Genomic DNA, 16,313 nt, shown 5'->3' on the forward strand with positions numbered 1-16,313 from the left:
GTGTTTTCCTTAGTGTGAGGAGTAGGATAGAAAGCTTGGTGTTAACAGAGATAGGCTGAGATACTCCTTTGAAGATGCAGGAACTGAAGTGGAAAGCTGTGGTGTTGGTGTTTGAAGCTGATAGTGAGGTAATGATTTTGTTACTCAATGACCTGCTGTGTTTTAGAAGTAACTAACATTTTTGGACTAGCTTGTCAAGTGGTTTGGGCTGTGCTTTTTGTGTGAATTTGAATGTATACAAAAGTTTCACAGTATATTCCTATGGAACAGTGTTCAGTAGCAAAGCTGCTGGCTGCATTTAAACAAGTCATCTGTATTCCTGCGTGTCTTTGTCTTACAATGTTTTTTTAATGCTCTATTTTTGTCTGTATAGTTCTCTTGATGTTATAAAATGAGACTTTTGATCTTTGGTCAGGGACAAGGTATTCATACTAATTTAAGGACATTTTCAATAAAAACAGAACTGAATAGTTCATATTGTTGCTACCTGCTCATCCTGGGCTTGGAGAAACATGTTAAAGGTACTCTACATTTCTGTGATCTCTTGCATTTGCAAGATTGAGATGGGTCCTTCATTTCTTTTCCCTTTTCTTGTATTTTCCACCCCCACCACCCAATCACTGATATTCCTTGAGCAAAGGCTTAAAATATTTGGGATGACAGCACACTACATGGATTTGTAACATTCCTTAGAAGCAAAATACTGCAAAGCAGTGGAAACGAGATTCTCTGTGTGTATTACTGCCCAGAAAACATAAATGGGGAATGCAAGGGAGTTCCTGGGGACAAAAATGTCAAAATGAATGCTGACCTTTAACTTCTAAAAGGCAAGTTGAGTTCCGTGCATTTCTCTGTGTGCTATGCAGTTAATCACCGGGTGTCCACCTTGACATTAGAATATTAGCCTTTAAAAGCTCATCAAGCAAATCTGTAAATTACAGTTTATTTAAATTTTAGGACCTTAACAGTGTTTTGCATAGTATGATGCACTAGACAGATGAACATGCTGTGGAATTCATTCAGACAAATTACAATTTAAGGATATGTACAGTGTTGCTGATCTCTAATTACCTACTCCAGAATAGGGAGAGGAACTGCATAAAATTAACTGCTCAACAGCCCAGTCTTCAGAGAGATTTTAAGTCCAAGGAAGGGCAAATAGCTGCTCTTTAGTCAAAGGTTTAGGGTTTAGATTGTGTGGACAGGGAGACAGAGTTAAATTATCTCTAAGCCAGGGTCATCTTCTCACCTTTCCTGGGCTGAGGCTGTACTGTAAATCAGTCAATAGCTCCACTGAACTGATCTGCTGACAAGTTAATGATTAATCAAAAACTATCAACCAGAAGTGGAACAACTGCAGAGTAAAATAGCTCTTGAATACAGATTACCTGACTAAATTATTTGCCAGTGGGTTATTCTAACTGACTGAAGTTCAGAAGCATTCTGGTCTGGGGCTCACCATGAGAAGTCCTAACAAAGCCTCTTTAAAACTTCTCCATGAATGCAGAGGCAAATACCTTGCCAGATCTGAATGAGCAGGAGAAGGCTGTTGCAACAATGCCGAGTCTCAATATCTAGCAGTACCTATCCAAAACCACAAAACTCCAAAATCAGGAAAGGGCAGGATGGGAATGTTCCTCATTTCTTCCTGTGTGGGCTCTACTGAAATGGAAGCTTGTGATCCAGTTGACTTGTAGCTTGTGTGTACACAGTTACAACACACTAATCCAAACACTGACGTATTTTAAAAACTGCCAGACTGCTTCTCTGATTTGTTTTTGGAGAGTGCTTGGATGACTATCAGTGCCTGACACATGAGTGTAGTATTATGCAGGAATACTTCTGCAGCAGGACTGTTTAGAAACAGGATCTCCCGAATTGCTCCTTGCCGGATACTTGCCATTACCTGTGACTGTTGAAATGAGCACCATCATGTCCTGTCAGGCCCAAATACAAATCTTGTGAAGACAGGCCTGTGGAACGTGGGGCTTCTCTATAATCAATACAACAGTTCCTGATGACAACTCGTGGGGTTTTGGGGACTCCCTGGTGTTACCTTGGTGATACAGCAGAGTGGGCTGCAGTATTTGCACACTTGTTCATTCTTTACATGGCCGTTGAAATCCCAAGAAACATTTCAGGTATTTATAGGGAGGAAGCTAAAATGGCATAGGCTTTTAACTCATCCTGAGTGTTACCATTTGCATTAGATATTCCCTGCCTTTTAAGCCTTCTCTGAATGTTTGAAAGCATAGCAGATCCTCAGTAAACATGAGGCTTTAACTTAATGGGTGTTGAGGTCTTTTCTGTTAAACAGAATACACGCTAACTTCTGTTTGTCCTGCACTTTTAGATCTTGTTAACAAAATAAAGTGAGGAGTGAGACTGTCATTAAAGGAGGGTGGGGTTTTTTGTCTAGAATTTATATTTTTATAACTGTTTTATGGCCTCAATTTGCTCAGGAAAAACTTACCAAGTTACACGTAATTCTAAGAGGTCCAGTTGAATTTTAACGGGGGTATTGAAACTTATCCCTGAAATTTCAGAGGGTGCAGAAATAGTTCCCTATATAGTGCTACATGTTATACAAATCTGTCTCATTTCCCCTGTGTTACTCCTCCTGCCCATACAGAAAAAGAGCTGTAATTACGGCAGCTGGTTGGTTTAATGACGGCCTTGCCGGTGGATTGTGGGCACCCCTGGACACACTGAAGAGTTAAACTGAAACCCCTCGTGTGCGCAGGGGTGTTTTTAGGTTATTTTTACCAGAGCGCTGCTGTTTTTCCAGCGTTTCTGTGGGGAGCCGCCCAGCAGAAGCAGGAGCATCCCCCTAGGGGCTGGGGAGGGGAGAGGGGACTGAAACCTTGGGATTGGGGGAAGTGCAAACTTGCCCCTAAAAAAAAAAAAAATCAAGTTTTGTATTTTAGTGGTTATATATATATATATATATATATATATGGGGCGGGAGGGGGAGAGGATCTCGCCTCCCGGCCCCGTCCCACAGCCCGGGGCAAGCCGGGTTCTGGGCTCCGCGGAGGGTTGCGCGGGCGGGCGGGCAGCCTGGCGCCGCGGGCGGGGAGGGACGGGAGTCAGGGAAGGAGGGAGGGAAGAGAAGGAGGGAGGGAGGAAGAGAGGGCGGCCGCAGCCTCCGCGCCCAGGCGGAGCCGCCTTTCCCTTTCCCTGGCCGCCGAGCCCCGAGCGCGTTATCCTGCGGGGGCGGGAGATGGCCGCGCGGGGCAGCGGCGGCGGGCGCTCGGCCGGGAACGGGAGGAACGCCTGAACTTCCTAGAAGTCGGGGAGACGAGAAATAGTTGTTGGGGTAAAGGCGAGAGAAGCTTGGTTTGGTTCCCGAGATCCTCGCGGGGCGGTGAAGCCGGTGGCTGCGCCGGTGAGGAGGAGGAGGAGGAGGAGGAGGAGGAGGAGGTGGGTGCGGATCCGTGGTACCCGGGGAGGAGAACCGGGGCGGCCTCTGCGCGGTCGTTCTCGTCCTTCCCCGAGTGGTTCGCAGCCAGGGCGTGCTGGTGTTTCGGGGGAGCAGCACTGAAGCGTCTTAGGCAACGCTGCCTTGTCGGGATTCAGGTACCCTTGAGGAATTTAATTTTGTGGAGGTAAATTAAAAGGCTGTTGTAAAGTGTTATGGCTAAAGCTGTTCTGACAGCTCGTCCTTTTTTTTTTTTTTTTTTAATGTGTGTGTGTGTTTACGTGAGTTTTCCTCCTCTAGCAGCTCGTAAAGGTGTAACTGCTGCTTCTAAACGTGCAGTGGTTTTGCAGGATGGAATGTGCCTTTCTTATTCCCCTGTAAACTTAGAATACGTTGTCATGCTGGTAGTGCATTTCATCACAGTACAGCAGTGTCACCTGAATGCCCTTATGGTTCTTCCTGTGCTGGAGGTTTCTGTGAATATCACTTGCTGCAGTATCCTTGTAGCTAAGGTTTTTTTATAACTTCTTATAGACATTTCAAGTGGTTTTATAGACACACAGAATGAGACTGTATTTTTAAGGGTTGATGTTACTCTATTTTTGATTCTTCTAATGTTAGTGTTGTTTTAGTCTCAGTGTCTAAATGTAGTTCTCAATTTGGTTTTTTTTAATGGTCTTCACCTGCAGATCAATCTCTTCAATGACTGTAATATGAACTAATGGTAAAAACAGAAGCTGCATATGGAGGAGTGTTTTCCTGAAGGCTTTAAGAGACTTCAGATTTCAGGAAAAATTGTTACTAGCTTTTGGAAAGCACTTTGGAAAGTTCACTGCTGTTAAGGTAGTCTCCGTGCATGGTATTTCTTATAACTTAAAGCTAGAAAGCTGACCAGTTTCTTAAAAGATACTTTGAGATCCTCATTTAGATCAGAAATCCAGCACAATTGACTTGCCCATGTCAGTGAAAAGTACTGGTTGCTTTAACAACCTTGGCAAAGCTGAAGAAGTAGGCACTAGTGGTTACATGATAATGTAACATAATAATAATAACAACATAATGTGTTAAAATTGTTTTCCAGCTTCAAATTCCCACCTGTGATGTAAATTACAGCCTCACCACATCTGATATTGTTGCACCAAATTCTGTTTTCTGTACATAAGCAGCTAATCTCTGAATCTTTGTGAACTGAACCTTCTCATTCTCTGTGCAGCACAGAAATATGTGAGAGGTTAGTGTATGCTCTTACCTGTGGGAGTCTGTAAACTGTCCCTGAAGAATGACATAGAATACTCACTGTGGTTGCACCAATGTAACATGATGAATCAACTGGTGGTGAACTGGACACGCAGTTTGTATATTGCTAAAGGGTCTTTCTCTTGCTTGCCTTTCATATTCAAGTGTTTAAGTTGTTGCCTTTTCATTATCCAACAGATTTATGGTTCTAGGCAGCCATCGGTTCTGTAAAGCACAGACTTCAAAAGTGTGATTTCTAGATGGTGGCCTGTAGCTTGAATGTACATATTTCATCATGTTATTATCCAGTTATATTCTGTTATATGTATTTTACCTTTTTGCCAGTTACAGTACATAAAATCCAGGAACTCTGTCCATGTTCAATATGTTAGCAGTAGCATCAGTCTTAAACAGATCAGAATTCTGTGTTTATGTAGTGAAACAGAGGGAGAGCAGTTGGTGACTTCTGTTGAAGGTCATGTAAGAACATGTCCAGTATATCTGGAATTGAAATGTGGTGTTCTCTCGTTTAATTTTCATCCAGAGGGTAAAACGAGGCTGGATTATTTGCTTGGTGTTTACTGAAGTCTGACTGCCCTCTTACGTAGAACTGACTATGTTGCAGATGGCTGCTGACAGCTGTCTGTAAGACCTCTTCAAAGGAGCTTACAGTGCTGTCACTATAACTCTTGAGCTCTGCTATCCTTAGGCATCTGCATAAAAAATTTAATTGGACCCGGTGTGTCAGCAGGCTGAGAAAGCACACCAAGAAGTGTGCAGGTAGCAAGTGTAAGACAAACTGGATTTTTTAATATACTCTGTTGTTTGTGTAAGTTGTACCATCTGAGGCACATAGTGATCCTTGTGGATACTATGGACACAGCCTAAAGTTGAAATTATTATGGAGCTGTGTTTAGGATTAAAAGACAGCTGCCTCTTACTGGCGGTGTTTGTTCTTAAGACCCATTTTATTACTCAGGGTTTGCTTACCACAGCAGAGAACCTGTGTTCTGTCATGTAATAAATATGAATGCAAATAGGTCTAGTCCAAGCCACGGATCTTGTTATATGCCAGTTAAGAGCAACTTACTGGAGCTTCTTTTGGGAGGTGGGGCAGAAGGGATGTTCTTGGATGCAGCACAATCGTGGGAATGCAATGCTTGCCTGACTTCTCCAAAGGAAATTTGATAGAGACAAAAAGAGGGTGGTTACTTATTTTATTCCTTTGGTTGAGTTTTCACTGTACCTGCTGTCCTTTTCTGTAAGTAGAAAGATTCAGCTGAATTGGACTTTGCCCATGTTGCTGCAGAGGAGTGGTGCTACTAGAGATTTTTAAAACTGCTAGGCAGTGGGTGGATGTGTAAACAGGGAGCAGGCTTTTTCCTTTATAGCAGTGGCTGAATTCTCAACTCTCTCAAATTTTAGTTAGAAGGGAGTGTGGAGATAAGCCAAGGATTGGCTAGAGTACTTTGGTTAGTGCTCTCTTTTTTAATTCAGGTGAAGTCTTGCTAGAGGTCTACCCTGGTGTCTAGTGTTACTGTATTAAAAATCGTATGTAATGTGATATTTAAAAGGATGTCTTCTGTGAATGAAACCTGTTTTCTCCAGAACCTCATTATTGTACCACTTCTGGCCATCCCTGTCTCTTTAGAGATTAGCAGTCTGTGTTTTGCTTTTGGCTTTTTCTGAAGCGTTTGACTTCATGTACAGTCCCTGGATCTCCTCATCCTGTATTTCTGTTGCACTAAATTCTGAATATCTTGTCTCCCATTTCCTGTGTGTCGGTCGCCTGTCTGGTAACAAGAATGGGACATATTTCTCCATAGAGAGTTTGAGAAAAAGTTGACTTTCTGGGTTTTCTCCAAGATTGTGTAAGGTCCAGTCATATGTTGAGCCATTATCAGTGTATGTAGAGAAGACTGAGGAAGTGATGAAAAGTATGCCAAAGTTGATACTTTCTCTAAAGTTAAGGAAATAGGGTAGTGTTTATACTGAATAATAGGACTATAGAGAATAATAGGACTACCTCCTGTGCCTTGCTTTCTGTTTCTTTGTGTGCAGGTTCCTTCTGTAATTGGAATCACAGGTGAGATTTTCAGCAGCTGGTTTTACTGATGACTCAGTCCCAAAGTAAGTCCTTCAAAGCCAATGATTAGTGTATAGGGAAGTGCCTATGCAGTGTTCCAGTGTTGGGTTCCAATGGATATGGATCCTGGTGATTCCTCCAAGCATGCTTGCAGGAAGTCTTTTGGGGTTTTTGTCTGTTCTTCTCACTGCTTCCCTTGTGTTACTTAAAGAGTGAGTGTGATTTGCACTGGCCTTAGAGGTACTTAAGGCAATTTGGCAGCAGTTGGAGAGGCAGCTACGTGATCTAGCCTTGGACATTCTGGGCAGAGGTTGAAGCATAAGCACCCAGAAAAAGGATCTTTTGATTATACATTGGTATCATCTTTGGGCCACTACCATTTTAAAAAGAACAGAAAATGTTTCAGTGCAGAATAAAATAATCTGATTAAACTTCAGAAACCTTTTCTAATACAGTTTGCTTATGTAGAGGAGAGTAAAAGGAGGATGCCACATACTGCTAAACTATGTCATATTTGCCTGTTGCATGCAGCTACTAGGAGACTGCGCAGAAGATTTTATAGTCAGGCATTCATTTGTGGGTGTAGTAGATTTGTATATGCTCTCATGGTGTCAGGGTTCTGCTATTGCCAAGCTCTTGCTTCACCAGAGGCAAGGATCAGTCTGAAAATTGATGTTGTTGTGGCTTCCTGCAGGAAACGGTGAAAATACTGCTGGCTTTTTGACAGCCCCCTTGGAGAGAGTGGACAGTGTAGCTGTTGATAGGCTTGAAACTGTGCCAGGAGGACTGGTGACTTCTGTTCTACTCTACCTTTCTCTGTGCCTTCTCCTGTTCCAGGCCTACATACCGTAGCAGCTTAAGTTTCAGCTGTTTCTGGACAACACTGGTCTCAGCATTAACCTGTCTTGCACATTATCTGCATTATCTGCATCTTTCACTGGTGCCCAAGTTTGATTTGAGGGGACTTACTTTGATACATGGTTTTCTGACATTCCCTTCCCTTTTGGTCTTTTATCAAAGTTGAGCTGAGGAGCTGCTTGTTGTTCGTTCCAGGAAACGCTGTAACCAGAGGTAGAGACTTCTCTGCTGACAGGGTCTGTTAAATTCACTCGTATCTGGCATCCTTCAAAATGCTGCAATTTCCACTTTTGAAGCTGTGGATAAAAATAGGTCTCTACTGTTTTCTCTCCATTATTACTTCATGTAGTTATCAGAGCATTAGTGGTTTTACCTGCTATTTAACCTACAGCTGTGTTCGTAACTACAGCATGGTAAAGATTAAGGCAAGTCTATCCCTATTTCAGACCTACAGTTCAGATGTAAGAAGCTCTCAAGATCTGATGTGCTCGAGGCAAATAGAAACTGAAAGAACGCTCTGATCCGCTGGAGCTTAGTGGCAAAGTGAAAATGCAGTTCTTCCAAGTTTGTCAGTTCAGCTTAGTGTTGATTACCCAGGCACGGCTCAGAGGAGATGCCTCAGGGTAAGAAAATAATCACAGCCGGTGATCTTCCAGGCAGCTTAAAGAAAGAAATGTGAACATTACAGTTTTGGTTTCTCAGATGATTTATTCTGCTTCTCCCCAGTAAGAAGAGTAAACTCTTCCTGAATTAATCTGACACTTCCACCTTTTGTTTTTCAGAGATCTTTCAACTTCAGATCTGACATAAAGCTCAGTCTCCCAAGACTACAGCTTTTAATCCATATGGCTCCTGTACTGGAATTTAAAACTCTGACACTAAAAATAAGAAACTGAAGGGATGAGAGAAATACAGCCTGTCTTGTGAAAATGAGTGCAGGCATCTTGGAAATCTTTATAATGAGTGTTGGTTTACGAGAGGAGAAGGACAGTGAGTGACATTAATCAGGGAACACCTAATCCATTTTAAAGCCTTGCTTGTTTTTCTGTGATGAGCAGGAAGACAGATAAAACACAGGGTCTTACGCTCAGTTCCTGACACTTACCTGAAGTGGCTAAAGATTGACACAAGTGCTTAGTAAAGTCTAAGCTTAGTGAAACACTTACTGGAAGTGGTGCCTGTTGACTGTTTTAGTGGACCTCTTATGATGGAGAAGAGGTCAGTAAACCTTTACATCTCAATTTTAGTATGTGGCAATGGGAGAAGACCACCCTTAATCTCATGCCAGTATAAAATTGTGGAAGGTGTGCCTTCTTGTAATAAAGCTTTTAACAGTAGCTTTCCAAAGGAGAAGAGAAACCAATTTGAAACTCACGGTCTGTGTAACTGGCTTGGATGAAGCCAAATGTGTTCTAGTCAAATAAAGGTGGGGGAGAGAGAAGCTTAACCCTGCTCAGCACTAATTAGTGAAGTAGGGAACAATCAAATTAAGGTAAATGCAGCTGTAGCTAAAAATAATTTTCTGAATGTGTTGCAGTACGGATGATCTATCACTTAGCAGTGATTACAGTGGTTTTAAACATTCCTTTTTGTTAAAGTCATCAGATAGATCTTTGAAAATTGACTTAATTTTAAATGGCTGTAGGAGAAATAACAACATGAAGTTTGATGATCTGGCTTTTGAGAGCAAGAAAAATAGTCGCTTGACTGACTGAGACTAGTTGGGTATCAAGAACAAATCTTTTCACTGGATTCCAGGAGCTTTGGCCTTTGTGCCAACATAAATACGGGTGTCTCTCTAATAGCAGAATTGCATTGGATTAGTTTGTGCTTTTTGGAAATTTATTATATGAAATATAGAGCTCACTTTTATACTTCCCTGTTTTAAGAAAATAGGGAGTTATTGTTGAACTGGGCACTCCTTTTTCCTCTGGCTATTTTGAAGAGAACGGAGGTCCCCCTCTTTCTGAAACACTTTTCTCATGTTTGTAAGTTGGTTGATCAGACACATCTTGTTCTAAATCTGTGCTGCATTCAAGGAAGCAGTTCAAATGGCTGTAGTGTGCAGACCCGAACAGAGGGTTGTAGCCATGCAGCATTAATTTTGGCTCCTCCTAAGCACTGCTGAAGTTCCTGTTGTTATCAGTGGGGTCCAGTAAATAATGTGCTTGTACTCAGGGCAGGTGTGGAGAATACTGTCCCTCCATGAGTGAAGAGGCATCTGGTTAATACTAAGCTTTCTGCCTTTTTGATGGCTTTAGTCTCTTGTGTTGTGTCCTTCGTACAATCTGCAAGGAAACTTAAGTGTTCCACTGAAGGGAAAGGGTGACCTTACACCCTGTGTTCTGCCAAACACAAAGTATGCCCAGTATGGGGAGAGGGGCAGAGAAGGTAAATATTCAGACAGACGCATGATGCTGCCTGTGTCCCTCTCTAAAATTCGCATGAAAAATTAGTTTTTCTCATTTCATCATTAATCTGTGATGTGACATTTATATGCACTCAGCATGTTATGACAAATCTGAGGTGCCCTTTGGTAGAGACTCGTGCAGTTGAAAACCTTTGGCATTGAAATAAATTGTTCTGAATGTACAAGTTGGTGGCATTTCTCAGATATCTGATACCAGGTTGTCATCTTCAATTATTTCTTCGTGCCCTTTGTTCCTACAAAGTATTGTCTGTAGTGGGCCCAAACTGTTTCCAGTATGTCTACACAGTGATTTTTTGGATGATTTCAGTGAAACAACAAAGGACTACAAGCATGAAAGTTTACAGAATAGATATGATTGTGGCTTTATATGTGCATATTAATGTGCATTTCCTGCCAGCAAAAGTTCTTGTCACACAGGTTTTTAGCACTGTGAGTTAAGAGTTCCTGTACTTAAATTTTCCTTCTATGTTCACTTCAAGATTACATGATGGAATTCACATTTTCTCAAGAAAAGCTGCGGATCTTGGATCAGTACCATTGACAATACCTCCTGATTGCAGCACCTGAAGCAGGGTCCTGTAACGAATCTGTCACAAGAAACATACAATGGATCTCAAAGAGAGCTGCCCAAGTGTTAGCATTCCCAGCTCTGATGAACACAGAGAGAAGAAAAAGAGATTTACTGTAAGTATGTAAGAGAGTAAGCACTGTGGGCAAATGCATAGGCTGTTGGTGCCTTGCAGTGCTGCTTTCTTCTCTTCTACGAAGCTTCGTATTTTTTTCAGTAGGTTTATGGAAATCAGTTTCCTTGCTCTTGTGAGCACTGGCTATAGTCCAGTGTGAAAAGTGAATATTATACAATGTTTACCTGTTTGGCTTTCTGCAGAAAGAACTTGCCGTTATAAATTTCTGCCATTTTTACCCCGAAATAGCTGCATTTGCTTGTGTAAAATAACTAAGTATCCAAATACAGGGAAAGCATTTTGGTACCATTTTTGGCATTCTACATGACTTTTCATGAAGACATTTATTTTGTAAAGGGGTAAAGTGTGGATTTGGTTCTTGGCGGTTTTTTGTTTGTTTTAATGGCCATTCTTTCACATATATTGCGTTATACTATTGTAATTTTTTTGTGTAAAATGAAAAAAGTATAAACCATCAAATTTTTTCAAAACCTTTTTTCTGTCTTCCTTCCTGTTTCTGATTCTAATGCTTATGAGTTTTTTCCTATCCTGTTCCCATTTCCACTCCTTGTCATTCCTCTTCCTCTTCCTTTCTTTGCCTCCCAGTTTGACTTTCTGGTTGTGAAGTCTTCCTATTGTGTGGGAAATTCTTTGCATTGCATACTGAAAAATAAAGTAGTGTGGTGTGGATTTTTGTTTGGTTTCTATATAAACCTAAATGACAAGATCAAAATACTTCCTTGAAAAGGCTCAAACTATTTCATTGCTCTTGTGCAACTTCCTCCAAGATTTTTTTTTTCACAGAGTGAATTAGTCACTCTCCAGATGAAGAATGCAAACACCCTTATATGGAGTTGCTTTCTGAAGAATACAACAAAACAATGGTTTACTACGAGTTACGTTATCTCCCTTTCCTCTTCACCTCCCTTCTTCGGTGAGGAACAGTGGTGTTTGATTCTACAAGTGTGTCAAGATGTAGTTTGGGGAGGGAGTGTGCTGGTAAAGGGAATAAACAAAAGAGAACTTTACTAATTCCTTAAACTTCTGGATGCATGTGAAATTTAGGTGAGCGGGAAAACCTTCATGGAAGTCTGAACTTGAGCAAAACAGGTTTGTTTTGTTGCCTCAGTGCTGGCAGTTCTGCTGTTAAAATACGCCAGTGTGGTATATTGAGCGTGTACTAATGTTGTGGTTTCCAGGTCATTTTACCTAAAGGTCTGTGAGACAGCCTGAGCAGTGTGAAGGCATTTTCTTTGGGCGTGCCCTTTAGACAGCTGTATGAAATGTCAGAAATGGGGGGCTGAGGGAGGAGGGGAGAAGGAATCCAGCCCAGCTTACACTGCGCAGAGGTACACTTTGTCTTGCTGGCTTCTGCTTTCTGTGCCAGGGAGTAATTAGCAGCTTGACAAGAAGTGCTTTTCACAACCAAGCTTTCGAATATTATCACATATATTTTAGGATTTGATAACAGAAGTGAGGGTCATACTAAACTTCATGGTAGAAACTGTGAATTCCAGCATGTGTCAGTGCTTTTACTGTGTCCCCTCTTCTGTGGCTGTGTGTAATGACAGGATCCCATCAGTACTTTGACAGGGAGTGAGAAAGGGATGTGGGGGGGAAACAGTTCTTAACAAGTTTGTGGTAGGTATAACTGTCTCTTTTGATGGCCACACTAGTGCCATTTCTATAAAGAGCAGTAAGAACCTTGGAGTGAAAAGAAAGGTCAGTGATAAAGGCTAGGAAAGATTTCAGCTGACTGTATAGTCTTCACCTTACCCTTGCTCACAGTATGTATCCCTGCTGCTTCTGAGACACTTCTAGAATCTTACTGGTCTGAATAGAAACTGTGAATTTCAGCTCAAACCCTCCAGTGGCTCACTTAATGCTGGCATGGAAACAAGACAAGTATGAGCAACTTCACTTTTGCTAGCTCTACTTTTTCCCCTCACACTTACTCTGATAAGGCATTTTTAAAAACAATCATGTCTCTGAGCAGTCATTATTCTGATAATTAAATGAGCTTTTCAGCTTTGTCTCTGGAAGTGAACTTCTCATTCCTCCTGAGCATTTTCATGATCTTTTATTGAATATTTTATTTGCTTTGGTTAAATACTGGATACTTTTGATATATTTATTACCAATTTTTTTTCTTTTTTCAAATAATTACATATTTGCATTTTTTGGGTGTTCTGGAAGGGAACCTTTTTTGCTTCCACTTAATTCCTGGCAACCAGCCTCTATGTAAATCCACACTAGTTCACTGTCCTGCGTTTTTCTGAAGATTCAGCACTCACTTTCTTCATAGAAAGAGTAAAGTATTTCCCTGTTTTGGACCATATCTAGCCTATATTAATTGCTGTTCTGTCCTTGCTGCATATTAGGTCATTCTTTTGCCTGTTTTGACAAATAGCTTTGTTTTGGGTTTCTTACTTTTATCCCTATGCTGTTTGATGTCTGAGGCTTAATTTTCTCTTCTGACCTGTTCTCATCTCTCTTCACACCTGGATCATACACAGGCTTATTAAAAAATCTCTTTCAAGGGTGCTGTTTGTTTGATTAAATCTGAAAACTTTGTCTTAGGCCTGTGATATATAATATTAAACCCCAGCCCTGTGGAAACTGGAGTTTTTGGTTTTTTTCTTTTAATTTGTTGACAATAAATAGTTTCCTTACTTTCTCAATGATTGCTCTCTCAAAATTGGAAAACAGCCTACTTTTTTATTTTTCTTTGTTTAATAAAAATCAAGTGTTTAATCCAGGAGCATGAGCTACCACAACAGAGTTGAAGGCTTTTCATTTCAGTGACTTCTGTGAAGAAATTTTGCTGCATCCAGAAATAGCTGGATCCTGTCCTGTCTGTATCTGGGAAGATAGTTTACAGTGATGCTTTCAGGAATTCTGTTTCTTTTTCTTCTTTTTTATTTTTTCAAAGCTTTGTGGGTTTGCATCGTATCTGTGTTTAAGGAGTTTTCTAAGACCAAATTTGGATTAGGAATAATTAGACTTAAAAAGGTTATTATCTAAGTAAGTCTAGATTCCTCCCCCCCCCCCGCCTTTCTAGAAATAAGCATTGCACATCTCTCTAATCATTACATAGGTGTAGCTGAAATTAGTCTTACAGCCCAGACATGTCATGGTTTTAGGTTTTACCAGATTCTTTGTGGATATTGTACATGTTCTTACTGCTCAGTGTTTCCATAACTGTTGAACTTGCAGCTTTTCCTTTGTTGGGGTGTGCAAGAGCTTTGTTAGTGGTGCGAACTGGATGACCTCATACAGGCTTTTTTATGCTCTCTTTTGTAAAAAATGTTGATTATATCATTGTTCTCCAGCTACTCTGAGAACAAAACTGTGTTAATTTTGCAGTTGCCAAGGAGGTGGATATCATCTCGTATCCTAAGTTATGCTTGCCTGTTCACTCTGCAGTCTGTGCTGTCTGCCTTGGCCCTCTGCTCAAGTGCGTTGGCATTGATTTGCCATGCAGTCATGGGGAGCAGAGGTGTTTTGTGTTTGAACATTGCTTGCAGGACTTGATTGCTGTATAAGATACCCAGTTGAGGAGGTCAGTGCTTAAGTTTTGCAGCTGAAGCTTTTGCTGTCTACAGTGTAAGGAGGTTCTAGAAGGGGAGTGGGTAAGTTTTATGCTAACACTTGTTCAACAGTAATGAGGCAAAGTGGGTTTTCTTAGAAGGTCTCATTGGCATTTTGCTGGATGTGTTCCCCAGGGTCTGGGACTGGGAACAACTTATGTGAGCAGTTAACACAGCGTGACTGCAGCCCTCAGGCTGAGGAACGGATGGTGGGGCTGCCACTTCCCCCGTGGGAGTTAGAGAGAGTGTCAAGGTGCTGTTGCAGGGCAGAGGGGAGACTGGGGCATTGGTCCAGTTGTCTGCACTGGGTATTGGCAGCCCTCTGCACTCATTTCCTTGCTGTGCCCATCCTCTTCCCTGGAAGAATAGCTGAGCTCCTTCTGGAAGTACAAGAAAGTAGAAAAGTGAAGACAACTAATTGCCTAAGAGACAGGAGAAGCCTGCTGGACACACAGCTGTTAACCAGGTTTATGAATCCAGGGACTGACAATCTGTCTAGTTACTGAACTCCTCTGTGACGTGGCATTTGAAAGGCCAGAAGTGTCAGCAGGTTCCAGCCATACCTCCCTTCATCCCAGTGCTGTGTATTATGTTATGTGGGCTGTATTTAAGCCACAGCACTATTTTTTCCTCCCTGAACAATTGTGCTATCAGCCAGGGTTCTTCTGTATTCAAGGTGTTGGAAGGAACAGTTATCTTTGTACCTTTCATATGTACTTTCTCTTTAGCTTTTGGTGAAGGCAGTGTTCAGTATTTTTAAATGCTTTGCTTCTTTAATACTAGTCTTTACTATGGATTATCAAGTTGTTAACGAATTTCGTATTAAATTTTAATAGACTGCTATCTGATGGCCAGGTGTTCTTATTGGATATTAACTGATTTATGAAACTCCATTAAATCAATTTTGGTGTTAGTTTGTGCTTACCTTGTTTAAAAATTTTCTGTAAAGTACCAGATTCTTTTAATTGTTCTTTTAATAATTTCTGTTGATATCTGTGTGACTTAGCTGTAAGAAATGCATGGTTCAATAAGTGCATTTACACAATAAATTTAACAACCTGCCCTTACTTCCAGCACAGGATTAAACCTGGGAGGTTTCTCTAAGCTTTGTGGGCAATAACACTGTCTTTGTTCCTACAGGTTTACAAAGTATTGGTCTCTGTTGGCCGAAGTGAATGGTTTGTCTTTCGACGGTATGCAGAGTTTGATAAACTCTACAATACGGTAAGCAAAAAGCAAACCATGAAATCATACCAGAATAGCAGAGTAACACTTGCAGTGTTATGGTTTGAGTTAATCCTCTCTTGAGGAGTTTAAGTCAACATTTAGTAACCATAGGAGCCTGATTAAGGAAGATGATGGAGTGGGTTTTTTTAAACTCTGGTTTGTTTGAATTTCAGACTCAAAATCCACTTATTTGTCACTTTTTTTATAGTTACTTGGGATCATAGCTTAATGAAACTTCCAATTTAGTGGTTGTCAAAACATCTAAAATGGGCATTTTTTCATGATAAAAAATCGCACAAAACATCTAGATAGATACATTTCTCCTAAAATAAGTGTTTTTCTGTGAAGTCCTGAAAGCAATGAACAAATCCTTGTTTCTTAATAGAAATTTTCTAGTCAGTCATTCATGGCAATTCACACCTGCAGTTTCGTACCAGGTATGATTTTTTGCACAAAAAATGTGGTCAGTGTTCCAAATAAAATAGGCCCCTTCAGCAACTAAGTATGGATCTCTTGGGTTTGTTGCTAGAAGAGAATTTTGTGCTTTTTACATAGTGGGCAAATGGGGCAAATAGCTGCTCAGATATGAGTCTGAGTTATGTGTGCTGTGTCCATACTTTTCTCCAGTTCTTCATGTTTAGAGACAATAATGTTTTCACAAAAGAGGAAGTAATTTCCCCCTGATTCCCGTATTAAAATATTACCAGCTGCCTATTTGTGCCTCCACTTCCCTTCCCTTGTCTCTCTGGGGAGTAGTCAGGCCTTCTCTCTTCTGCCTCAG

At 41.0% G+C, this 16,313-nt stretch overlaps 1 protein-coding gene across 4 annotated transcripts in view; it reads left to right on the top strand.

The window, feature by feature from the left end:
* LOC116452403 (serine/threonine-protein kinase Sgk3) overlaps nucleotides 1-16,313 on the top strand; it is a 55,950-nt gene that overhangs the window by 18,839 nt on the left and 20,798 nt on the right. The window contains exons 1-3 of one of the 4 annotated variants that reach the window (XM_032126890.1): nucleotides 3,146-3,423; nucleotides 10,512-10,716; nucleotides 15,446-15,529. In XM_032126890.1, coding sequence (XP_031982781.1) covers nucleotides 10,639-10,716; nucleotides 15,446-15,529 — 162 coding nt within the window. In that variant the 5' untranslated portion in view covers nucleotides 3,146-3,423; nucleotides 10,512-10,638. Of the gene's footprint in view, nucleotides 1-3,145; nucleotides 3,424-3,583; nucleotides 3,609-10,511; nucleotides 10,717-15,445; nucleotides 15,530-16,313 lie in introns of those variants that run through there. The other 3 variants (XM_032126907.1, XM_032126900.1, XM_032126880.1) reach the window with 3 other exon arrangements.

This window comes from Corvus moneduloides, chromosome 1 (assembly GCF_009650955.1).
Source record: "Corvus moneduloides isolate bCorMon1 chromosome 1, bCorMon1.pri, whole genome shotgun sequence".
NCBI lineage: Eukaryota > Metazoa > Chordata > Aves > Passeriformes > Corvidae > Corvus > Corvus moneduloides.